This window comes from Pseudopipra pipra, chromosome 1 (genome assembly GCF_036250125.1).
Source record: "Pseudopipra pipra isolate bDixPip1 chromosome 1, bDixPip1.hap1, whole genome shotgun sequence".
Lineage (NCBI taxonomy): Eukaryota > Metazoa > Chordata > Aves > Passeriformes > Pipridae > Pseudopipra > Pseudopipra pipra.
The window spans coordinates 86,218,375-86,244,369 of record NC_087549.1 but is presented as its reverse complement, the minus strand read 5'-3'; the positions used below and the strand labels follow the sequence as shown (position 1 = coordinate 86,244,369).

At 44.4% G+C, this 25,995-nt stretch overlaps 1 protein-coding gene across 1 annotated transcript; it reads left to right on the top strand.

Annotated features, from left to right (window-relative positions):
* Positions 1–1,351: 1,351 nt before the first annotated feature.
* On the top strand, positions 1,352–24,997 carry PXDC1 (PX domain containing 1). Its single transcript, XM_064663544.1, has 5 exons — positions 1,352–1,960; positions 14,807–14,898; positions 15,183–15,300; positions 19,026–19,137; positions 23,367–24,997. The coding sequence occupies exons 1-5, from the start codon at positions 1,705–1,707 to the stop codon at positions 23,482–23,484; spliced, it is 696 nt and encodes a 231-aa protein (XP_064519614.1). The 5' UTR covers positions 1,352–1,704; the 3' UTR covers positions 23,485–24,997.
* Positions 24,998–25,995: the final 998 nt, after the last annotated feature.

Sequence of the window (25,995 nt, the reverse complement as noted above, 5' to 3'; positions counted from 1 at the left end):
AAACAGATAAAATATACAATTGGGACATCATTGCATTTGTAGGAGTTGGTTTAATATAGAGGCATCTGGCACCTGAATTATGTAGGCAGCTATTTACATTATCTACTGAAAAGAGTATGACTTAGTTATTTAATTATACATTTTACAGAAAACTATTAAGTAACTTTCACCTCTGTGCCATTCCATCGTGCTTATTTGTGCTATCCCAAGGTGATACAGCTGCAATGCTCTCCAAGCACTGCTTTTTGGCTGATACCTGTAACAGTAGTCTTGTCTGTGGGCTCTGATGATTTTTCTGAGCAGTTAAACTACACCTGAATTGTTACCGTGTGAATTCCTGGCTTCCTGAACCACAGCAAAAAACGGCTTAAATTTTATAATACATAGTGTGAGTGTAGTGACCTCTGACCTCCCTAGATTATACAAACAGGAAAGGTCTCTCTTGCTCCAGGCCATGAAATGACTCAGGGAAGTCATCCACTGCCTCCCTTGGCTCTGCCAAGCCCCTCTGCTGCAAAAAGCCTGGTGCCTGAGGCCACTGCCTTCAAGCAGAATCCCCTCCTGGATGATGCATCCCACATCACTGCGCTGTCATTTGCTTCACCTTCAGTATGTATATCTTAACCCCACAGCTTCAAGGCATTTGCAGGCATCCAGGCATCTCCCACAGATTTTGTTGCTTTACAGTGCATCTCCGTTTTCGCCAGATGCCTACTGCTGGCTACTGCAGCCCCTGCCGGCATTCCCTGTGCCCCACTCTCTGGGCGTTAAGGCAGGGCATGCCATGGGGTCCCCGTGGGAAGGAAGGACTGTATTTGTAGGCGCAGGCCTCCCCACCTCCCTCCCGAATGCGATGCTGCTGGAGGCTCCCTTAAGGATGGCGTCCCGCCAGGCTATTAAAAGGCTAAAGCAGTCCCAGGCACCAGCCCCATACTCCCTTTCTCCTGCTTTTCCCCTCCATACGGGCTCCCCTCTTCCCGGAGGTGCAGTCACGGCTGCCGGGGTCTCCGTCGAGATTTCCCAGTTGACCAGGACGTTGGTCAATCCTGTGCGCCGCTAGCGGCTGACAGCCTGACAATCCCCCTCTTCCTCCTTCAGCTGGCCGGGATGGAGGTTTAAAGAAAAAAAGTAAAAAAACAGAAAAGAAAACTTCTGGGGTCACTGGGAGGGGAAAAAAATTCCTCGTCACGTCTGTTACGTCTGCGAAACCGTCCCGAGAAGGAAGAGGAGGATCCCGCCCCGCGGGGACCGCAGCGTTTGGCGGAGGGGGTGAGCGCTGGCTGCGAGGCCGGGGTTGGGGGAGTCCCCCCCGCCGTGGACGGGAGGGGCTCTGCCTTCCTGCGGCGCCGAGGAAGAAGGGGCCGAGCCACCCTGCTCCCCGCCCCAGGAGGGGGTGAGAGCCGCCCTGCTCAGGGCTGGGAGCTCGGCGGGGCAGCGGCTGAGGTGCTCGGCCCATTCCCTCGCCGCCGGCCGCCGTCTATGAGGCACTAGCGAGCCCTCCCTCCAGCGCCGGGAGGCGGCACAGCCCCGGCGGGCAGAGCCGGACCGGGCCGGGGGGGCCCTGGGGCGGGTGGCACCCCCCTTTTCTCTTCCTCCTCCTCCTCTTCCTCCTCCTCCTCCTCCTCCTCTTAACTTGGCCACGGCGGCGCGGGGCGGTGCGCTTCGCCCTGCGCCGGCGACGGGGGATGTGCGGGCGGCGGCGGGATGGCTTCGGCCGTGTTTGAGGGCACCTCGCTGGTGAACATGTACGTGCGGGGCTGCTGGGTGAACGGGATCCGGCGGCTCATCATCAGCCGGCGGGGCGACGAGGAGGAGTTCTACGAGATCCGCACCGAGTGGTCGGACCGCAACATCCTCTACCTGCACCGCAGCTACTCTGACCTCGGCCGCCTCTTTAAGCGGCTCCTCGACTCCTTCCCTGAGGACCGGCCCGAGCTGTCCCGCTCCCCTTTGCTCCAAGGTTTGAGCAGCTTTCTCGGGCATGGCTCTTGCTGCTCGGCGGGAGGGCGGGCGGGTTCCCCGGGGGTGGCGGTGGCCAGGGAGGACGGGCGGGCGAGCGGGTCCCTCTGGACGGAGGGAAGGGGGGTGAGGAGCTGGAGCGGCTGCGGGCCCGGACGGGGTGGGGGGCAGAAAAGCTACGGGGGCGTTTTGCGGTCGGAAACTCCGCCCGGGATGTTGAGATGTTGATTTGTGTTTCCCTTTTTTTTTTTTTTTTTAAATATACGGGCTACCCCGCAGCCGGGGGATCCAGCAGGAGGAAGACCCCAGTCTCTGTCTCCCGCTGTGCGGCTCCAGGCTTTGCTGGGCTGTGGGAGCAAAGGGGTCCCCGTTCGCGCTGCCCCTCTCCGGTGCCTCCGGTCTCCCCGAGGAAGGGCTGGGGGGTGGCTGGCGGGAGAAGGGGCGTAGCTGAAAAATCTCTGTATCTTGGTATGTTGTTTGCCACAAGGAGAGGGCAAAAAAAAAAAAAAGAGGCTGCGACGCTTGCCAGTGGACGGAGCGAGTCTGGGAGCTGGCATAATTCCTCGCATAACTTCTGCAAAATGGGAATTGCACCAGCGGTTAGAGAGTGTTCCCTTCCAGTTTCTGAAGTGGATTAACCCAAGTCGGGGGATGTTGCCCATGCTCAGGTCTCTCTGTGCAGAAGCAGGATGTACCCGTTAAGCTGTCTTGGGGCTTGGTTTTAATTTGTTTAACGATTGAGGTATTTTTTAGATAGAGCTACGCGTTTTGCTCTAACATATTTCAAGTGTGTAGAGTGGTGCGGAGCATCCGGTCATCTAAAAATGGATGTATGCGTAGCACTTCCAGTCTCCCTGGTTGTTGAGCTACCACGTAGATGATTTGATTGAACAGGAACGGGGAGGAGCCGATATTCTGTGCATGTTTTCCTCTGTGAGAGGATGGGGAAGTTTTCCCTAGATCTCACTTCGCCTCTCGCCTTGCTAGTGTGACCCCCTTGCAGAGGGTCTGCGGTTTCCCATTCTCGGGGCTGGGTCTCCACCGCTCATACTGGACTTAATTTCTTTGCCCTCCCTATGCGACAGCGGGCCCTGTTCCCTGCGAGTGGGGATTGTCTCTCCCGGACTGACTCCCCAAGGATTTTTTTTCTGGCGGGTGTTTAAAGTGAGACAGGTCTTTTTCCGTTGTCTTGCCAGATCCCTAACCCCTGGTGGTGGAGTAGGGTGGGTTTTTTTATGTGCCTCACATAAAAGTGCTTGTACCTTTACCTCTCCTTAGCTTCTTTCGATCTCGGGAGCCGCATCCCGCTTCCCGGCGTGTGTTCCCCGGCGCTGGGCTTTCCCGTTCCCGCTGCCGGGAGGTGGCAGCTCGGCCCCGCCGGCCCCGGGAGCTCCGCCGCCACTCGCAGGCCCTGAGTGCCCTCTGCAGACGGCGGGAACGGGCGCAAGGCAGCCGGGGAGCTGCACGCCCCGCATCCCCTTGCTGCCCACTCCGGCGTGCGGGGTGGGAAGTCCTTGCGGGGGCTGGGTGCCGGAGGAGGGCTGTCTGCCCCCGCTTGGGTCCAGGCTGGGAATAGGGGGTCCTGCGGGTCCCAGACCTCCACCTCTCAGCTCTGATGTGTGCCTGGCACGTACAGTGTCTTATGCTATTAGGTTGCTGACCACGGATCTAAAGTATTGTGAAAACTTGCTACCCTTTTTGTGTGCCCTACATAAAGTACTCAGAATGTGATTTTTAGTAGCGCTGAATGTCTGTAAATTCTAAGTAACACGGCCTTCAAGTCTATATGGCAGCTGGGCCCTGGCTTTTGAGAAGGCTGGGTAGGTCTGGAGCAAGCCTGCCTATGGCCTGCAGGGCACAGCACCTGCCAGGGTCACTGTGGCTAAAATTGGGCCTCCCAGGATGCCAGTAGTCCTTCTTGTTGGCTTTATGGGGCTCTGAAGAGCAGCTTGGCAGCTGGGCTGTGGTGTGTGCTGGGTCTGGCCGCAAATCCTTGCTGGCCCTGGCCTCCTGCCCCTCCCATTGTGCACAGGAGCCACTTCTTGTCCTAGAGCCATTTTCATTCTTCAGTGCCTCTCTCAAGTGAGCGTGGTTTCTCTCATGTCTCAAGGCCTGCTGCAGCTTTTGCAAAATATTAAAACTATTTTCACATCTCTCTGAGGCATTATTTGTGCAGTTCGAGCCAGATGGGATTACAGTCCCTTGCACTGGCTTTACTTGACAGTCCCAGGTAGCATACACCATTAGTGCATGAATAGCTGGGAAAGATTAACCATCCTCAGACTGCATTGCTCAATCCCTCCCTAAGACCTACAGCCAGCAACCCTGACTTACCTTTCTCTCAGGAAGAGACATACTGACTTCAGTAGAATTGGGAATGAGCAAAGCATCAGCCCAGGATTTGAAAAATCAAAACCCAATATAAACAAATGATCTGTTCAGCTTATTGGGGGGGTGGGGGTTAACGTTGCAACAGAGATAGAATAAAAATCAGGAGTAGTTTCTAAGCAGTCACAGCATGCGTCACAATTTCAGTAATACTCTGTTTAAAATTATGCTCCTCCTGCTCTAACAAAAATTATTTTGCAGAGTGTGCTTCTCTGCCTAGAGAACACTTTGTCATACCAACATTTTAAATTGACCGGCCACAGCCTTGTGTAACTTGACAAAGTTGAAACATAAAAATCTCATTTAACTTAGTGACACTGATGCAAAGCTTTGGAGGTAAGAAGAGATTGCATGGGGCATGTCCGATCTTTACAAAATTCGTGAGGTAAGCATAGTTTCTTAATGTCCTGTTTAAAAGCAGACATCCTTCTGCCTACAGTGAAGCTCAGTACACTTAATGCAACAAAAACACCTGACAAAAGCCCACTCTTGTGTGTATTAGCATTTAGTAATATACATTTGTGTGTATTTTTGTATACATACAAATATATATGCATATGTATGTGAGTTTGTATATGTGTGTGTATTTATCTTGGGCTTTCTGAAAGAAGGTGAATATCAGCTGTGCCTTTTATCTGGAGGAAGGAAGTGGTGAAGTGTTGCAAACCAAATTTGCATTGCATTGAAGGACTCCACAGTCCCTACAGATTTGCCTAAGGAGCATTAAAAGCATTATCCTACAGCTCAGTGAAGCTGCAGTATGTTACATTTAAGGGATATGGTTGAGGAGTGAAAGCTTGAGCTATTTGATGTTATTAACTCTTTAAGAGGTTTGTTTTTTTAAAAAAAAGTCAGCAATATTAGAAAGAGTTGGTTGTTACCTTTATTGCTAGCTTCAGCAAACAGCTCATACTGAGCAGGAGTGTGCTCCTTTTCTTGCTCAGCAACAGCAAACCATCCTCTCCATTCCTTTCTTCACCCCTCATCCTTTTGGACTGACTTCCACAATGCTCTCCCCCTCTGTACTCGCTGGAGCTGCTGAGTGCTTTGAAATTTCCGAGGAGAGGATGGGAGGTATAGTTTTCTGCAGCGGCAGTTCATCTTACCCTTTCTTTGATATGAGAAGAGGGGAGGTCCCAGTGGGGAGTCTGGCATTCACACAATCTGGTCTTGTCTTTGATAACTAATAAGAGCACGTGGCAAAGTGCACTTTCTGCATCTGGAGTGTACTATGATGCTAAAGGCCAAGGACATTCAAAAACACAAGGCATCTCACTAGTAAGCTGGTAAACAAGGTTATTTATGTGCATACCTGCAGGGTGACTAAATATGATTCACTATGATGTTACCTATAACTTGCTAGTACTTTATTCGTCTTTGAAATATGCCTGTCCCTTGCTCTAGGCAAATGTAGAAAAGAGGATCACAGAAAAACACAGGCTAGTTCACTCTTGCAGTGAACACAGCCTAATGTTACTAAACTGTCTGTTTCTATATGCAAAGTAAACAACTTTTGTATTTAAATCAGTTTGTATGAGAAAGGCAGAGCTATGGACTTAGAAGCTGACTTAAAATTGATGATTTAGAAATAGTTACAACAGACCCAATAGAAACCAAAAGTGAGGTCTAAACCTGAAAAAGTACTCTTTTTTTCCCCCCTCTCCTATTTTCTGTAAATACTGCTTGTGAGGGGTTCTCATCTAAGATGATCCAGCTTCAGTGCAGTCAGGCACCTCTCTTGCCTTGACTTCAGTGTGGGCAGAATCAACCCTTAAGTGCAGAACCAGAAGGCAAAAGAGCACGTTACCAGCCTGTCAAAGTTGGGATGTTTTTTGCCCACAGAGTGGCAGAGTGGTTTCTGACAATCCTCCTCTGAACTTGTTTGTTGCCCTTGTCATCAGAACAGAGGCTCAGATGCTCTTTCAATGTCACTGGTTGTATTGCACCTATGTGTAGCACCTGGTCCTGCTCTGATACTCTGAGCTGCCAAATCAAAAACTCTCTGACAGGTTTATTTTAATACTAGACAGGCCTCTCTTCCCAAAGTGCTCATTTTCCTCCTTTCTATGCCTCCTCTGACTCGTTCTGCTCTGTTGTGGCCTTTTTTCCCCTTGCTCTCCTTTCTATTATTTCCTCTCTGCTCCTCCAAGTTGCTTTCCCTGAGCTGCTTTCTGTTCCTTTTCTTTGCTTCCAGGTTTCCCTCACTGGTGTGCTGCCATCCATAGTTATCTGTGGCTCTCCAGAACTTTTCTGTTGCCTTCTGCCTTGCTGGTGCTCGACTTTTGTCCATCCATAGAAGCTTTCTGGTAATGGTAGAGATTTCCTATACAAACCTTACACCTTTAACTTGCCCCATAGCATAGAGGTAGTCACTTAACCTGCAGCAGACCCTGAGCAGTCCCTCACAGATGACTAGTGCTGATCTCTGAGCCTTGTGCCTGCCTCTGGTGTGGTTGCCTCATGTGGGAAGCAGATGATCAGCTGTTTTCTGTGTCCTGTCCGAGTGGCTGTGCACCAGGAAGCACATGGTGAGCTCCTGCAGGGCTGCTGCTGGACGTGCACAAAGCAGAAGGCAGCTCCTGAAGAGCCAGCCCAGGAACATTGTATTTGCTTGCAAATGTTGCATACGTAACTTAGTTTTCTATATGCTGCATTATAGCGTTGTTGTTGTTGTTGTTGTTTACAAGACCATCTGGGAGTGTGATTTATGAGAAGAGGGAGTTCTACAGAAGGAGCATAGTGGTTTCCACAGACAGCAGCTGTTCCGGTGCTGTGACAATACAGATAAATACACTGCATCTATTGTGCTCTTTTCATTGTTGACATTGTCAACAGTTCATTAGTGGAGCTTGCTCAGAGCTTCTGTCTGGCAGACAAAGGATGCAGCTCTTGGTTATCAGGCTCTAGCAGAAATGTGTAACCAAAATTAAGTTTGTGGCTTCTGGGTTTGTTTTTTTATTAGCTGAATTTCATGGTTCATTGGTAATGATGGAGATAAATGAAGCTGGCTGTGTTGTTATAAAGCTAGACACAAGTTGCTTTTTTTGTGGTGAACGAAGGCAATGTGTGGGGGAAGATTTTGGTGGAAAGGAATGGAAATGAGTAGTGTTTTTCATGACAGTTCTCACCTGATAAGAAATCAGCAGTAAAAATGATTGTGGGAGCTCACATTTTTCATCATGCTTTGACTGCTTTATTCATTTTATCTCATTCTTCCTTTACATCTTTTTCTTTTTTGTGGTTCATCAGGCATCAAGACAAGGAGCTCTGTGGGGAAAGCCTGTCAGCTGAGTTCTGCCACCAAGAGGTGCCATCTCCCCTCCAGAGATCCTGGGAGATCCCATCATTAATAATACAATGTGTGGAAAACCCATCATCTCGAGGGTCTGGATTTCTCAGCTTTTAACTTGCCTCCGTGCTTTGCAGAAGTATTTGAGTGTGCTAGGGTCCTCAGGAGGTCATGGTGACAACTTCTGTTCTGGGGGATTTCAGTCAGGCAGCTATTTGGATAGGACTTTTCCCTATCCTACATCTGCTTTATATGAACTGCAAAAGAAGAAGTGACCTGTGTTAGAGCTAGGTGTGGGCAGTGTTTTGAATTTCTCTTTCTGCATCAAACAGATTTATCTTGGTATCTTCAATATGCTTGTTGCTACCTACTGGACCTTCTAAAGTATGGAGTGACTTACATGCACTTTGTGCATTGATACCTCTTTAAAAAAATTTTGTTCCTCAACATCAAGTTTAAGAAGGTAAGAAGGGCAGTGCAATATGTGATACACCTGAAAAGTCCATCTCCATACACCCCTCTTTTTAACTCCACCATATACTTTTAGCTGCTCCCTCGGTAATGCCACCAAGATAGATCTTGGTGAGTAATATTGCATAAATAGCAAACCCTTTGTAAAGACTTTAGAGACTGTAGTGACTGTTGTCATATGAGATGAATGAATTTCCCCACAAAGGAAAGGGGCAAGTGTGTCTGTCCCAGAGAGGGGTGTTGTAGGCAAGAGGCATCGAAGAGGAGTTGCTAGAGCTGCCAGACTTAAGTCAGACCAGTGCCATAGCTAGCTCCTGTCCCTAGTGATGAGAATCAGATGCTGCAGAAGACAGCATAAATAACAGGCAGAGAACAGAAAATTGACAGTCCTGGTCTCTACTAATTGAAGATCTGTTATCCCTAATTGCCTGTAATTATCTGTCGTTCTCTGGATCTTATCAAGTCTTTGGATGTAAGGGATTCCTGTGGTGTTATTTCTGCGGAGTTACTGAAGAATGTGTGAAACAAGCTTTCCCATATGCTGGTTTTTTTTTTTTTAATTTCCTGCCTTTACATACCCCTGAGTATTCTTTTGCCCTTCCAACAACCTTTCATCCTCTTCTCCTTCATCAGAGAGGAGTCAGCTGTTAGTGGGAGTTTTACCCTTTTCAGAATCCAGTCTGAGGTGGCTAATGCCATAGTTCCCAGGTGGCAAGGTTGAGGGAACACATGTTTGCAGGGAGGAGGGATGCTACTTGGGCAGCTGCTAGGAGGAGCAATGGATCATGGCCATGAAGCAGGGAAAAGTGACAGCTGAAGTGGTATTGAGAAGAGCCCAGTTTAGCAGAGGGAGGAAATGGGAAGCAGTACAAAGGAGCACAGTAGCAGAAAACATTGGGCTGAGTTGCCACCTTTCAGCCTTGATCAATGTGCCAGCTGAGTAGCTTCAGTTCCTGCATGTTTCTGTGGAATATCTGTCTGTGGGTCTGTTCAGAAGTCAACTGTAGATGGTCCGTAGCAGCCTAATCTGACTTTGGATTTGGCCCTTCTTTGGATGAATCAAATCAGACTCTTACTGAACATCATTGAACATTATTTGTGATTTTGTATATCTTCTGTCGCAGCTGGAACTTTCATCCTATTGCTCCATCCTGGATTGTGTGTGTACATGTGGGTTAGTACATATCTGAGGCAAAGGAGGAACAAGGGAAAAGGATAAAAAATATTGAGCACTGCAGTGTTAATGAATACTATAACTGGGGAAAAGGGGCATATCTCCTGTTGAAGCAATAGTCTGGTCAGGAGAGAGAGCAGAATAGCAGTCTCCCATGCAAGACAGCTTACGTGTGTTCCCTAAAGATTTAAAGTTCCTAACTGCTGCTTGCGGGTTTGTGCAAAGTGAGAAGGATGGACTCAAGATCTGAATCTAGATGAGAGGGGCTCAGTGTAATACTTATCTTCATGAACTTCTTAAATATAGAGCATTTAGGAGTATCTGCATTCCACCTTGCACACATCTTCAGAAAGTACACCTTGGCTTCTGCTCTTGCTCAGCCTCCCATACGTATTAAACTGATTTTGAGAAAGTAGGGTATCTCTTGGACATTTTTTGTTCCTGTCCTGGCCACAAGCATGAAGTGTAGTCCTTTAAATTGGAGAAATAGGGTTTGCCCACAGTTTGAGATCATGCATACATAGCGACTTGTATATAGCAACACATCTCCAGAAAAAACAAACTTCTGTGTATCATCATTGAAAGATGACATTGGAGACATACGGGAGTTAGGCATGAGCTTACTCTTCCTCAGAAGGCACTATAGGATATTTGAGACAACGTGCTCATTGTCAATGCTGACCATCAGGACTGCTCTATGATTTCATTATGAGCCATGAAGCACATGCTGCAATTCCTGTCCTGCTTCCTGCGGTAGAAGCATGGGATGCATTATCTATGGTTTTCAGAATGTCATTAATTGCAGATTTGGTGGCTCACATGGCAGTAATAGGACAGCACTACCAAGGCTTCTGTGTTTACATCAGAGGTTGGCTCTCAGTTTGTTCTCCTCTGCTGCTGAGCTCGTTTCCTGCCTGTTTGCAGCTCTGGGCCCCTCTCCCATGCCTTAAGCCAGCATACCAGGTACACAGCTGCTGGCCTGCTCCCCCAGCCTCCTGCAGCTGCTCCAGCACCAGGGTCCCAGAGCAGGAAGGATGCTGCAGGCCTGTGGTGCTGTTTGTACTGTGCTTTTCCAGACACGTGTTGCTCTGCGTAAAGTTGCTACCTACGCTTGGTCTCAAATGGCAACCAAATCCTTTTCACAGAGTCTTGAGGACTCTGCCTGGGGCTTTTGGTCTGGAAAGTGGCAGAGATTATGTCAAAGGGATTGAGTGAGGTCACTGACTATGGGGGCCATGCACACAGCAGGTGAGTGCCACCCTGGTGGTATGCCTGTGTCGTCCCTCCCGGCACCCAGCGTGTGGGCTCCCCTGTGTGCAGGGTGAAGGAATCTTAGAAGTTTGTGGTATTTGGCAATAGGGTTTGTGGTAAAAAAAAGGAGCCAGAGGGACTCCAGTTTACCTCAAGCCCTATAAACATAGACGTTTATAGCATTTAAATCACTTGAAATAATAACTAATTGTCCAAGCACGGTATGGGTAACAAGACAGAGAGCAAAGTTTTCCTGGGAGGAGTTTGTGCATGTTTTCCATTAGCAGTCAGACAAGGGCCAGGGCAGAGAAAAAGGCATGAGAACAGCCTTTCACCATGACCTCACTAACAAATTTCCCAGCTCTGAGCTCAGTTCTGTTGCATGACTGAACAAGTGGAGAAAACACAACTGGTTCCAGGATACTGTTTGCTTTACCGGTATCTTATTTTTATTTTATAGCAAGTGGAATGAGGGCTCTTGGGTTGTAAAAGCCCCAGATGGAAATATAGGCTAGACACATATTTATGGTCTGTGGGCAGAGACAACAGCCTTGGGGCATGTTATAGCTGCTGTATGGATGCTTCATATGCGGTCAGTGGGTCCCACGCGCTCCAGATGCATCCAGCTTGTGGTGCATTTGTATCAGGGTTAATGAATGATGGGAGTGCTGGGCTCTGTCTGCAGAGTCAGCTGGCATGTGTGTGTCTGTTTGTTCAGGCATTTCCAGGGTCTGGAGATCCTACATCAGTCTCTGGCTTTTTTTTTTTTTTCCTTTCTTTTTGCCTCATCAAATCTTCCAAACAGGAGAAAGAAGACAGGCAGGAGAGAAGCCCCCACAAAGTGAAGAAACTTGGGTGCGGTTCTGTGACCCTTCTCTACACAAATCCTGATTCCTGGGTGAGAAAGGAGCTTGAATGGGGCATCCTATCCTGCAGTCTCTTGCTTCTTATGTGAACTCTGGGGTTTCCTGAGGTGTAGCCTTTGACAAGAGCGGTCTGAGGTATTCCCTGCTGCTCACCTAATTGTGCTGGCAAAGCAGAGAAGGCCCTGTGTTGTGGTGTGGGAGAGGAAATGAGGTGCAGGGGAGGGTGAGAGCACCTTAAACCAGTGTCGACACCACAGACTTTACCTTTCGAAACCAGGGTGTTCCTCATGCACGTATGTGCCGTGGTTGATGACAGCAGCCAGTTAGTGAGTGCTGAAAGGGACTGAAAGGAGGGACTGGGATCTGCACTCCTCCTGGCTGCTTGGGCAGCCAGTGCCTCACTCTGGTTTGCATGGGTGTGGGATTGGGAGCAGTGTCTTGGGCCATGGGATCATTGGCTATGACTAACTGAAAACCACAAAAGCATCTGTTAACTCTTAAAAACAGAGACTTGCAGAATTAAGATAAATGACAGCCTTACAAACTTTGTGGCAATTGCAGGAGAAATTATGGGTTTCAACATATATATATAGCCAGGCAAGTGGTTTCTGTGTGTTTGGGCTGTAGATGTATGAAAAGGAAGGCTTTAGCCTGGCCAAACTGAATTCCCTACGTGGAGAATTCATTTAAGGTCAGCAGCTGTATACCCCAAAGCTGTTCGTCTGCAATCATTAAGCACATATATAGGAAGCTGTCCAGGCAGATGTATCACTTACTCTCCTTCCTACGCTGTCTGCTTTTTGGTTTTGATATTACTAAAAGCTTCAGTAAGAAGTGGGTTTTATCGTGTCAGATGTTACAAGTTGTCTGTGCCAGTTTCCAAGTTGGAGTGTGGGTTTGCATGGCTGGTGTCATTCCAAGAGCTGGAAGGAGGAAATATACCAGGGCTGGAAATTCCTGGTGAATGCAAGAAGCTGTGAAACCTCCCACGGGATGATCTGTGACAGTGCAACAGGCTGACAGCCTTGTCTGACTTCTTGGTGAAGCATAAAAAGGCCGTGTGGAGCTGCAGATGCTTTCCCTGATTACTAATGAGAGAAAGTCCTAACCACTTGGCTGGTTTTCCTCACAGGATGAATGCTCAGAGTTGTTGGCAAGGTGTTTTTTTGGTTTGGGTTTTTTTTTTTCTTTTTCTCCCCCTCCCTATCCGAATATCTTCATTTATTTGAAAGTATCCCTTTTCTTGGTAAAATGCTAATTTCAACAGTAAATGCTTATCTGGGAAAGGGTCCAAGATCGAGGGCAGATTTGACACAGAGCAGTTGAATGCCGAATCCTGTGTGGGTCGATGATGAGATGTTCACCTGCAAGGTGGGAGGCACAGCCGGGTAGTCTCTGCTCTAGCGATGTCAGTATTTGTGCAGAGTGGATCATGACCAGCAGGTGAAGTGGAGGCACCCCACAGTAGCTGGCACCAGGGTGGCTGGCCCTGTTTTCTGTGATGTGGGCTACAGCAGGGCAGCAGCATGTTTCTAACGTCCATAGGTGGGTGTCTGAGCCATGGGGCCATTGGCAGCTTTTCTTTTTTTCTTTTTTTTTTTTTTTTAAAGGGAAGATGAAACCACTTGTATTGAAAGGTTTGAATGTCATTCAGATGTGGGATGGGAACATATTTGTGGAGGGGCGAAGCAGATCCGCTCAGGCCTGGTCACACCCAGTAGTTAGGAAGATGAAAGGTGCTGGTCTGCAATTCAGGTCTGTAATGTGAAGCACAGCCCAGCTAATATGCAGTCTGTGGACCCATGCAGATGAGTTTTTTCTCATTTACAGCCTTTCAGAGAATTTCCATGCAAAGCTACTCGACTGTAGTGTAACCATTCAAAGCAAAACACACACTGCCTTCCTTTATATGCCTGCAGGTATACATTGCTCTGCAATTAGAAGGGGCAGTGAGTTGTACTGGGGTGAAGTGATAGTGATGCTGAAAAAACAGGCAAAATGAAGGACTTGTTGAGCAATAGAAGGGCTTATACAAACAGGCTACTTTTGTGGGTCAACCATCAAGTAAACCCAGTTGCTTTGGAAACAATCTCTGTTTTATTTAGAGCTGTAACTGGAGGAGAGCTGACAGCTTCAAAGTCACACTTTTGTCTGGAAAGTTTGTATGGGATCACATCTCATTGGTAGCAAACAACACAGACTGATGCAGACTGAAACTGTGGGTGTTCCCACGCTGTGCATATTTATGGTTCTTCGTGTACATTTGTCTTTTAAATAGGGAGATAGAGATGTACTTAGTTTAACACAGTTTTAGTATATTGAAGTGCTTTCTCACAGACTGCTTTGCAGATTTGCGGTTTTGATGGTTTTATGGTTTTGATTTATTGGATCTTTTCCTGCTCCAGGTTTTTGGTGGTTTTTTTGTTTGTTTGTTTGGTGTGGCTTGTTAAATTTTATAATTTCTCTCAGGTATTTCATTTTCATGCGTGTGTCCTACTCCTTGGAAAAGATGCACAAATGTAGAGGCTAAATGCTGCTTGAGTTAGAAAAAGTATGTTGCAAATATCAGAAATAAAAGGGCTGCTAGAGGAATGTGAGATTTTGGGGTTTAGTTCTCCTCGAATTCCCTGTACATGAGAAACCTGTGCTATGTTTCTCTCAGTCTGCTAGAGGAGGGGGAAGTTACAGATGTCCTGCAGGTTATACATACAAAATAGAGTATTACAGTTGAAGATCACCATACTGAGCAATTCAAAATTGCATTGTAATCCATCATTCTGGACACTGGACAGTAAAATTCACATATTATTTCTTTCAGCAGCACTGTGGTAATTCAGTGATTATATGAAAAAAAAAGAAATCCAAACAGTGGTCTTGCACTCGAAGAACTTGATACTGAGAAATTTTCCTTGGGGCGCTCACTGGGGCTTACAGTCAGAGAAATACAAAACTACCCTCAAAGCCTTTTGTTTAGCTTGTGTTTATTATTTTCCTCTTATCTGTGGGTTGTATTTTTTTTTGTTTTCTTGGGTTTTCTTTTGCTTTTTATTGACAGGAAGAAAAAGGATGAATAATGGTTCTTGGAAGCAGAAAACAGGCTGTTTGATTATCATTGCTGGGAATGCTGTGTAGCAAAACTGTGGGTGAGGGAGTAGGTGGTTCTACTTCTGCTTGTCTTGCAATTCCTAAATATGATCACAAACAGCTGAGTTTGTGTCAGGCTTGCAACTCTGCTCGTAACTACACCCACCTCAGTTTGAGGTGCACTCTTTATGATCAGTTGGTTTAAAAGACATTTCTGGGAGGCATATTCGAGGTTATTCACATCCTGAGTGGCTGCTTTTGGCTGCTGAAATGTGTGTAAGTGTGCTTTTGTCTATGCTTATGATCTATTTGCCTTGTTTCTAGGGCTCATCACAATAAAAGAAGCCCATGATATAGAAGCCAGACTTAATGAAGTGGAAAAGCTTCTGAAGACTATTATAAACATGCCCTGGAAGGTGAGCAAGCCAAATTCCAGTTTAGCCCAGCTTGACTCCTCCTTATGGTGATGTGCACTCTCATGCAGATTAGAAAGTGGTGGGCTTTGCCAAACTCTGAAAGAAACAGCAATTTATTGAGTATCTTGGAGAACTGCTGAGGGCCAGAACTGTGTACGATGCCTCCAAGCCGTTGCCTGTAATAAGTCTTTCTGTCATACTACAAAGGGGTGGAGAGGGAGAAGGGGAATAAAGCAAACCACTGGTAAAAAATTATATCTGTTATTTTTCTCTCTCTTTTTAAGTATTCAAGGTCTGAAGTTGTCCTCACATTCTTTGAGAGATCTCCTTTGGACCAAGTTCTGAAAAATGACAATGTCCATAAAATTCAGCCAAATTTTCAAAGTCCAGTTAAAATATCAGGTAAGAGTTGTTAGCTTCCTGCAGTTGACTCAAGAATTACAGAATAAAAATTACTTTATTTGCTGTTCCCCTTATTCTTTCTCTATCAGCAATTCAAAAGATAGTTCTCAGTAGTCTGCTTTATTATACAGAACATATAATTAGCCTTGAGATACTACGCAACGTGTTCAGGTGATAGAGTGGCAGGTGAAATGGAGGCTGATGAATGCAAATAAGTGGATGTGAGGAAAATGCAGTCCTTACTGCATATTGTCACTTATGATAGTGCTTTTACCACTTAAAAAGAAGATTTTGAGGCTATTGATACAGTTCTATGAAAATGTAAGCTTAGTACCAAGCGATGAACAAAGCCAGCAGTGAGAATATTGGATATTATTAGGAAAGGAGGCAAAAACAGAGGAGAGGAGCACAACCCCGTCTTGAAAACACTGTGCACAATTTTGGTCTCTCCATCTCAGAAAGGATATAATAGAATTTAAAATTACACAAATAAAGGACAAGGACTCAAGCTGTTGAACAGCTTCTCTAAGAAAGAGGTTAAATAAAGAAAAACACTTCACCTGTGAGAAGAGATGAGAGTGGGGGTGTGATGGAAATCTACAGAGCTGTGAATAGAAGGAGGTCAGTACCCTGTACTTCTCTTGAAACAAGAGCTATAGGTTATCCAATATCATTGACAGACAACAGGCTTTAAGCAAACAAAAGAAAGGTTATAATATTGTTTTGTTTTCATACAAAACACAGTTGATGAGTGCAACTCATTGTCATAGGATATGGTGGAACTGAAAGCATAAGTGACTTCAAAAAGGAATTAGACAAGCAAGTGGAGGAAAAGTACATTGAAACCTGTCACAGGTGGAGACACGGGAAGTTCCTAAACCACAGATTGCTAGTGGGGATTGTGGAGAGCAGTATTACTCTATCCTTGCCTATTCTTTTAACCTTTTCCCTCTTCGTCTGCTACTGACCATTGTTAAAAGGTTTGCGAACTTCTGGTGTGCCTGGTTTTGTATTTCCATACTGAAACATTTTGTTTGTGCCTAATGTCAACTGCTGGGTGTGTGTCACAAGAAGAACTTATTCGGAGAGCTAGTTGAAGTGAAATACTACATAGTCCTCCAAAACGCATAAACCATTTAGCAAGAAACTGATATCAGTTTTCTTTGGTGCTAATGATGTATCTGTTAATGGCCAGTCAACATGCTGAAAGGTGTAAACAGTGTGACTTCAAGGTTGTTCTTATACACAGGGTAAACTATTTGTAATTGATCCTTAGCTCTGGTTCTAAGTGAATTAGTCCTCTGTTAAATAAATATCTTTTTAATTAAATGGAAGATGGTTTGAAAGCCCATTAATAACTCTTTAGAAGAATAGTGTGTAATACAGAGACTCAGTGAGAAGCGTGATCTTGCCACCCAGTTTGGTCTCATGCCTTCTCGCTGAGCCACCCAAGCCCAGGCTGTGGGGCAGCTCAGGGATTGTAAAGAGCGCCCCCAGGGATATACTGCAAAGTGGGGTGACACAAGTCTGGCTTTCTGGGAGCAAGAAATGGGAGCCAACATGCTCCCCACTTGTGGCTAGGGAGGTTTGGATGATGCCTTGAATTGATGTAGAAACCTGACATAAAATTCCTCATGTGTATGTTTTTCCAAAGGCTGACCACGGTTACTCTCTTTGCTCCTGAACGTCAGGTCATGTTCTCAGCACTGACCCTTGAGAGCATATTAATGGGTTTTGTCTGAAGTATGTTGCTACTCTGTGAGACCAGAGCTGCAAAGTGGGTCCTAGATCCTGCCCATTATGAAGTGAAGGAAAGCCAAACTAAATGCTATAAAAATGTTCCAGAGGGTGGCTGCTGTCAATAATACCTTGCTGTTGTTGCAAACAGCAAATATCAAGAATACATGTATTTGGAATTACATAGGTTAGAGGCTGAAGCATTTCTCTGGTTTGAGCTTTTTGCTGTTTGGAAGGGTTTCATATACCTCTCGAGAAGGCAATGCACCCCCTCAGGGCACATGTACTCTGTGTGTGCGTGACTGAATTGGCACATGGTGGATACAACACAGAGAAGACAGTCAAGATGAAGCTAAATTCAGAGCAAGGGTGCCTGTTGGATGGACAGAGGCTAGCAGCAAAGGAAGCCCTCCTACAGCTCCTGTATGTAGAGGAGCTATGGAAACCATGTTATCTGAATAATAGCAGGTTTTGTCATACCTAATTAATTAGAGGAAAATTCTCCTACCCATGTAGCTATCCAAAAGCATCTTGTGTTTATTAGTTTTATCATTGGACTGATTGCTGCAAAGAATGTAAGAATATAGGTGGAAGTTTGCTGTTAATTGGTATTTACCTCGTCTGTATGTTGCACGCTGGGAATGGTTCGGTGTCTGGCAGCATTGTCAGTAGATGGCAGTAAATGATAATATGTGAAGCAGTGAAATGCTGTAACTCTTAGGTCATGTCAAGGACACTAGGAAAACACTGGCATTTGTGTTAATCGTAGTGCAGCAGCTTTCTACGTGGCTTGCAGTCTTAGAAAAGCAGTCAAAAGTATATTCTCTGAAAAAAACAAATTGTCCCCTACATGGTCCTTCTCACAGTGGTAGGTGATGGGAAAGAGAGAAGGGGCCGCCCTTTTAGACTCTTACATGAAGGCTGAATTTGAATTTATGGTGTAAATCTTATTCTGCAGTACAATGTTTGCTCAAGATAAGTAATGTGAAGTGTGATTCTGCTGGGACTCACTGTTTTTACAACCCCCAAACATATTCTGCTGAAGTGGGTTGCAGTAAAATACAGACTGAAAGTCGAAGATGACTCTCAAGAAAAATATGGAAGTGAGTTCTGACTTTACCTTAGGACCATGTAAATGTTAAAAAATTACCTTCTTTCTCCTATCTCATCTCCTGTTCATTACTTGAACTGTATATATAGCTGAAATTTGTTTGTGTGTTTTCTGCCTACCATATTTTCTGCCACAGGCTAATTTCCTTTTGTTGTGCTCAGAATGAAAGGCTGTAACACAGGGCCATTGTACCTTGAGGCAGATCAAGAGTTATCCTACTTAAGTCAGTGCTGATTTTTTAAAAGATGTATATTTGTTTTCTGACGTTTCTAGCTTAATCTAAGATTGTGTGGCCAAAAGAAATCCTTGTGACTTGCCTAGTTTGACTTTCCGTACAGCACAGATGTGGATTAACTTCTCGTTCACATCAAATACTATTCTAATTATAAATTCTCCCCACGGTAGTAAGTTGGTGGAATTAGGTGTAAATTTTAGATATTCTGTATTGGAGGCTTCTTAAACAGTGAGAAAAATAAGCAGGGTTAAGGACAGTGTAAAACATGGTATTGCTTTACATGACTTAAAATTGGTGGGTGAATTAACTTGGAAAGCCACTTTTTATTTCCTTTTTTCTGTCTTTTTATTTTTCCTTAACTGGCTTAAGCCTGGGACTGACAAGGAAAAATACAATTGTGTTTTGGTAGTGCTAGTTGTTTCAGATGCTCTGTGTCATGAATTGATTAGGTGAATAAAATTGCTTGAGCACTGGCAGTTTGCAGATGTAAGAAGCTACAAAACCAACTCTTCATTCCTGCTTTCATGTGCAGATTTTCAGTGTCATGCACACGTCTCAGTTCATAGCCATGTCAATTCCATACCATACGCAGTTGGTTTTCAGCTTTTTTTTTTCATCTTGTTTTCTTTCTTCTCCCAACAGAAATCATGCGATCAAATGGATTTTGTTTAGCCAACACTGAAACAATAGTCATTGACCACAGTATACCTAATGGAAAAGAGAAGCACCTGGATGTAGATTCAGCAGAACATTTGTAAGTGGGGTTTGAGCATGACCAGTGCCGTCACCTTCGGGTAAACTGTAGCTTTCCCTACCCCCTAGCAAAATGTTGTTGTCTGTCTAAGAGCAAGACTGGTACAGCTGTCATTCTGACTGGCTAAAGATTACTGAGCCTGATTGCTAGCACTTCACAGCGATTTCTTGTTAAAAGGGCAGAATGATTGATGCCAAGGAGCTCAGTCCTCTGTGTGAAAAAAGAACTGTGATTGTCATAGGGATCCTGCCAGGTGAGAATAGAGTTTTTTCTTTCTCTCATGACTGTGATGAGAGCTTCTTTGAGCCCAAATCTGGAAAGACAAACATCCTTACAGATGGTATATCCTACTACGAAGGGTAGTAGGATGTTTGGGATGCAAAACACCATCCTCAGAGGGGAAGACACTGCTGAACGTAATTGAAAAAAGGTCAGCTGGGACTTGGTGGAGCATGTGTTTTTCATTAGGGAAAAGGGAATTTGGAGTTTTATTGGTAAATTCTGCTCCTAATGCATGGAGGTATTCTGGGGTCAGAGACCTGTAACCAGTAGGGCTTTTATGGCCATAAACCGAAGCACAAGAAGTTCAACCTCAACATGAAGAAGAACTTACACTGAGGAGAGCAGAGCACTGGAACAAGCTGCCTAGGGAGGTCGAGGATTCTCCCTCTCTAGAGACATTCCAAACCCACCTAGACGCATTCCTGTGTCACCTGCCCTCGGTGCCCTGGGTTGATCTAGATGATCTCCAGAGGTACCTGCCAACCCTAACGATTCTGTGATTCATGTAGGTCTTAAGTCAGTGACTTAATGGGTATTGATGGAAATCTGCACAGATTTCTGTCATAGCAGGTGATTGATGTTTTAAATGAACTTCAGGTAGTGAAGCGTTTAAATATTTTTGATGAGAAACATTACCTGCTTTTTCATTAGACCAGTCAAAATGATGGAAACAGAATACTAAAAGCCTTATGGATCCTTTATCTTTGAAAGCAGTGATCTGTCTTGCCACATTTGAAATGTGGTAATTGACAGTCTGTAGCAAGACAAGATTTTTTTCAGAAGCTGGAGTGTATCTCTGGCTACAGTGTCACTTTTTGAAGACTTTTTATTAACTTATCACTTAGTGTTTTGAACCTTGACCTTGCTAACAGCATTTAAGCTTATAAGCTTGTATTAATGAGGCTGAAATGGCACACTAGAGGTAATTCTGTAAGGCCATTGTCTGGAAATTAAAGTTGATATACTTCTCAGTAGATCACTCTTTAATACTGAGAATGACAAATAATAAGAGCAAATTACCAAAGGAAGCCTTTTCCTTTCTTATTTTGATTATTTAAAAAATTTTGATAAAAAAATGCTTATAAACTAGTTTTGTTTTGAAAAATGTGCTGCAGCCCAAGCAAAACTTGCTGACCTGAGATCAGAAACTGCCATCATCTAACTGTCATCCCATTGAAGTCAGAGTCTATTAAGGCCAGAAAATACTAATATGATAAAAACTATGTTGTGGGCATGGTTTCCCAGAAACTGTGGTGGAAGCAATAAATCTAGGGTAACAGCCTGACTTTGTGCATTTGTGCTTTAACTTCCCGAAGGATGTGAAGTCAAAAGGCAAGAAGTTAGTAAATTTCAAATGTGTGTTTTATATGGTGGCCTAAATTTTCTCATTCTGTAGCTGTATTTTATAGTCAAGAGGTAATAGCAAGGAGATAATGGCCCCAGTGTAGCACAGCTGTTTTGTTAAAAATTGAACTTTTTTTTTTTAAGCAGAAATTTTCTATAGTAATAAGACAAGGCGAAATGGCCTTAAGCTGAAGGAGGGTGGATTTAGATTAGATATTAGAAAGAAGTTCTTTACTGTAAGGGTGGTGAGGCACTGGAACAGTTTGCCCAGCTTGTGGACTCCCCATCCGTGGAAGCATTCAGGACCAGACTGGATGGGGCTCTGTGTAACCTGGTCTAGTGGAAGGTATCCCGGCCCCTGGGAGGCAGCTTTCCAGGCATTCTTCCTCTAATGCATTAACAGAGGTTAAAATGGTAAAGAAGTGTGTCTTACAGCACAAGAAGTATGCTCTTGTGAAAGACAGTGTGTGTGTCAAGGTACTTTGTGGAAAAAATGGCAAGGGCAGGAGTTTGGGCATTTAGGAATCTACAGGTCCATAGTAGCTTGCAGAGTTTATTTTGAGAAAAAGACCTGTTGGTAACAGCACAAAAGTATTTTGACTGTTGAGTGCCTATAAACTGCTAACTGTAGTAAACAGTCCTGATTCATTGGGTTTGGTTTTGTATGAGCACTCTGGAGTGGTGCAGACTTCTGTGCGCACACTTCCTTTTTGGTGGCAAGGAAAGCTTTCTGCTTAACCACAGCATCTGAATGCCACTGCTTTGTACCTCACATTCTGGTTGTAGTAACCTATCAGTGATTCTGAAGAACCAAAAAATCTGTGGGACCTTTCAGTTGTAATAATCTAGTTTTATACTATTGACAAGAGAAAGAGAGCAGAATCTGAGTAGCCTTCTTGACTCCTCTTACGCTTTCTTCATTCTATCTGCCCCACTGGTATTTCATAATCTGTTGTTTCTGGATCACTAGCAGTGCATAAGATAGCACAACGTGATCTGTGAAGTATTTGCAAGATACCAAGTCAACTTCCTTCTGCACATGTTCCCACACATGCAGGGAAGCAAATAGCCTGGAGGGAGTGGAGGAATGAGGGTAATAAACATTCAAAGTTCAGTCTCATTTCTATTTCATTTAAAGCAAAGAGCATAGCAACAGCACTGCAGGAGAAAATCTACAAATTTCTGCTCAAAAAAATATTGTGGTTCTCATAGTTAAAAAAAAAGAGATGAGAAGGACCAGTCAGGAGTATGGAAAAGACAGAACTATGGCCATACATTGCAGGATGTGTAGACCAGGCTATCCAATCACTTGTGATGCTTCTAAATAAAGTTTCAGGAAGAGATGGGAGTGGGAGATATATCTGTTTATTTATCCTACCACTCTTCTTCAGGTCCTCTGAAATACCTGACTCTTAGGTCACCCTCTAGGGTGAGTTTGCTTCACTTACCTAAGCAACTCTTAGGTAAGAGTCTAACTAGTTTGTGTGCTAGTGAGATGCAGTTTTAAACATTAATTCTTTTAAAGCTCCTCTGTTTATCTGCCATTCAGAGAGCTGAAGTAGACCAGCCTAAAAAGGTGTTAGAATACATGCTATAGTCAGAGCTAGGTTAGGATTTCTTTTTCCATCTTGTGCAATTTTTCAGTTTCTATTTTACTTTATTTCTCACTCTATCAGAGTGAATGAAAGTTCTTTCCAAATATTAAGACAATGTGAGAAAAAGAAGCTTGACAGTTCTTCAAATCCCTTTCTAAAACAGATGAAATTTAATCCTTGGCCTGCAGTGACTGCCTTTAACTGTTAGGCTATCAAGGAAGAAGATAATGTTTCTTATTGCAGAAATTCAAGCCTCGTTGGAATGGAAAATGTGTATAATTGAGGAAGGTGTAGGTTTTAGCAAGTCGATGCCTTCTGGTTTAGAGTAGGTGTGAGACAGTGGGTAAGCCTTGCAAAAGTTCAGGTTATAACACAGGATTTGGGAAGTGGGAAGGAAAATACCCAAACAAATAAAACTAAATTTGAAATCTCTTTATATTTGGGATTTCTCTGCTTGCCAAAATTTAAATTTTCTGCCCCAGGGAGGACAGCAAGGCTCTGGAGAAAGGACACTGTAGTCATATCTTCCTACTCACATTAGACATTTGGCTTCTTACAAAAGCCAAACCCAAGGAAGGTACCTGTGAAGTAAAATGGTGAGAGTCCAAATTCAGATGGGAAACAAAGGCAGTTCCCTTTCCACTTTTGCATAAGAACTGAGACATTTCGTGTTGTTGCCACATGCTGGGGGAAAAAAATAGAAGGATGTGGACTTCAGCTGCATGATTCACTCTTCCAAGGCTCACTTGCTGCTTCTTTCCTTCCTTCCTCACCAGTAGCTTTGAAAGTCAGGGATAATAAGATTATTTGCTTGCATGTACCATGGCTCTCATACTCTTATACACATGGGTGTAAGAGGGAGGAGGAGGAGGTGTGGATGGAATCAGCTCCAAGTACTTCTCCCTCTCCCTTAGTACTGTTCTTCCAATTCCTTTGACTTTGATTTTCTAAATGAACATTAATGACTTAATGCCTTTCGGTGTTTGTTTTTCTTTCATTTCTCCTTAGGTTCGAAAGTGTTAGTGACTTTACCTCAGAGCTAGAAGACAGTGATGATCCAACAGCTTATGTCACCAATTTGACATACTACCACCTGGTTCCATTTGAGACTGACATTCTGGACTGAGACTGCTCAAGGATGCAGTCAGCCAGCATCCAGCCAACCTCTTCATCTATAGGCTCTGCTATCTCTGGCATTGCAACTCTGTGAATAAGGCTGTGCAGACAAGACCAACAGCAGAGAAGCTGCAGCAAGTACGCCACAAAGCTGATTTTGTAGTGTGGTCCTCTGTTGTGTATTATGGAGACATCTTGTAAGGAGGTTACTGCTTGGCTGTTGACAACAAACTCGTTTTCTATGAAAGCAAAGCAGCAGAGGCCTCTTGGGGCTCAAGGAAATCTCTGCCATGTCTGTGGGAACTGCCACTCTGATGCAGCCATCAGAAACTTGTGCTGTGGTACTCTGTCATCCGTGCTCCTCGGCTTGCAGTGCAATTTGAGGCTTCCTCTTTTAGGATACCAGCAGAAACTTCCCCAGATGGCGTGACCACGCTTTTTATGATGTGCAAGCAAGAAGACAAGCAAACCAGCTGAACTTTGTCAGTTCCCTCTGCGGTTGCTTAATGGAGGTCTTGTGGGTCACTTTTTGCTCAGCTACTGGTTGATTGGTGCCTTACACGAGATGTCAGAAATACCATTGAGTGCCTCCAGGAAACAGAACACATGAGCTGATGGCTTTACTTCTTTTAATCATGGGCTTTTATATAATCACTGAAAGGGTGACTGCTCTTTCCTGGAATAGTAAAGCAGGCAGCAGCTGGCATTGCAATGGACTGTGCATGATGTTTGGGTACCCATACAATTTCAGAACTCTGGAAAGCTGATGGGAAAGCTGAGCTGCTCTGCTAAGAAGGGTCAAGGCTATGGCAGGCACTTTGATACAACTTTTTTTTTTTTTTATGTGGACCAGCATATGTGAATGGTGCTTACAGTTGTTTACATCAGAGAAATAATTCCCTATGCATATTTCTTCCCAGGGTTGGGAAGGAAGACAAAAAGATTTATGTTGTATTTGGACTGAAAAAGCCTGATAAACTGTATTGTGTCTACAGTGGTAGGAAAAACAGTTGTTCCACTGCCAACCAGTCTCAAGGAGTCTGTCTAGCTTTCCAAGATCTGCCTGGAGGGGTCGTGTAATGCCATGGATTTCAGCAGAGATAGGACAGTGGGAGCAAGAGTGGGATTGGACTCTGCAACCTCTTGACTAGTGTGATGTTAAAGTCTCCTCAGAGTCTTTCTCTAGCAGAGCACTCAGAAGTCCTTGCTCTCACTACGAGTGCTCAACACTTGCCAACATGACCTTTCATTGAGCTTTTTGCAAACTGTTTGCAAATCTGAATTCGAAGGGATTGAAATGGGAAGGGATGCGTTTTGGAAGGGTTTCTTGGAAAAGAGGCTTGCTTGGTCCCGAAAAAACTGATACAACTCCTTTCTGCAGACTTTTCATTTCTATCTATAGAATAACAGTCAAACAGAATTTGTTAATGTAAATAATAAATTATTGAGGATCCTAATTCTTTTACACAGTATGTTTTTAAAATATATTTTAATGAAATAAAATAAAACTCACCTTCAGTACACTTCTACTGCTTAAAACAGTGGCTTCATTTCTTTTTTTCCTTTTCATTTGAGGGCACTTTCCCAGACATGTCTAATCCTCTTTTTTTTCTTATAGTTTTGGAAACAGGATGAATTTTGGCAATTTCTGTGCTCCATGTGCTACTCATACTCTAGACATGGTGTGTATCCATATGGAACCTCTCTGCCTAGCTGTTGATTTTGTGTCTAGGTGTGTGTGGTTTAATGCCACTTGGTTTAGTGGAGGAATGCATTTTCAAGACCATCAGTGAAATCAAACCTGGCAATTATTTTTTTTGAAAATAAAGCAGATTGTAAAGGTAAATTGTAAAGGTAAATTTCTAGAATGGAGATATCACTCATGCAAAGGCTTTCTGAGCAACCTCTTGAATTAGAATTGGGAATGGTTTTATTTGTTTATTTGTTTTACTCTCATTAGTTTTAACTCTGTCAGTTCTTCTAGTTAACCATGGTGAAGTAGAAATAGCACCTAGTAGATGTGTGCACTGGAGTGGGTGTTGGACTATTTTATTTCAATTCCTGACCTTGCTGTCAGCCTACCGTGTTTCTTTGGTCTCCCTATCACTGAGGTTTCCTTGAGTAATATTTTGAAAAGCAGCGTCATTGGCTTGTGATGCAGTATTGTCCCCTGATTAATTTGAATTTTTCTATGAATTATTAACCACATGATAACTACTTATCTTTTAAAGCACTTTAAAATGTATGTATTAAAAATAAATATATAAGTATTGCTAATTTTTAAAATGTACAACCAAATTCCTCATATGAAAACCAGCTGAATACCAGAGCCCCGTGAGGGCTGGTGGAAGCAGGGGCTCCCATGGGGCTGTCAGGGCAGAGCTGGGCAGCCAGGGTCTGTCCCACCACCCTGCCAGGAGCAGGGAACCAGGGCAGCCTCAGGCATCAGGGACCTCCCTGAGGATGGGGATGGGCCAAGGACAGGCCAGGACGTGGGTCTGCTCTAAGGAGTGTGAAACCA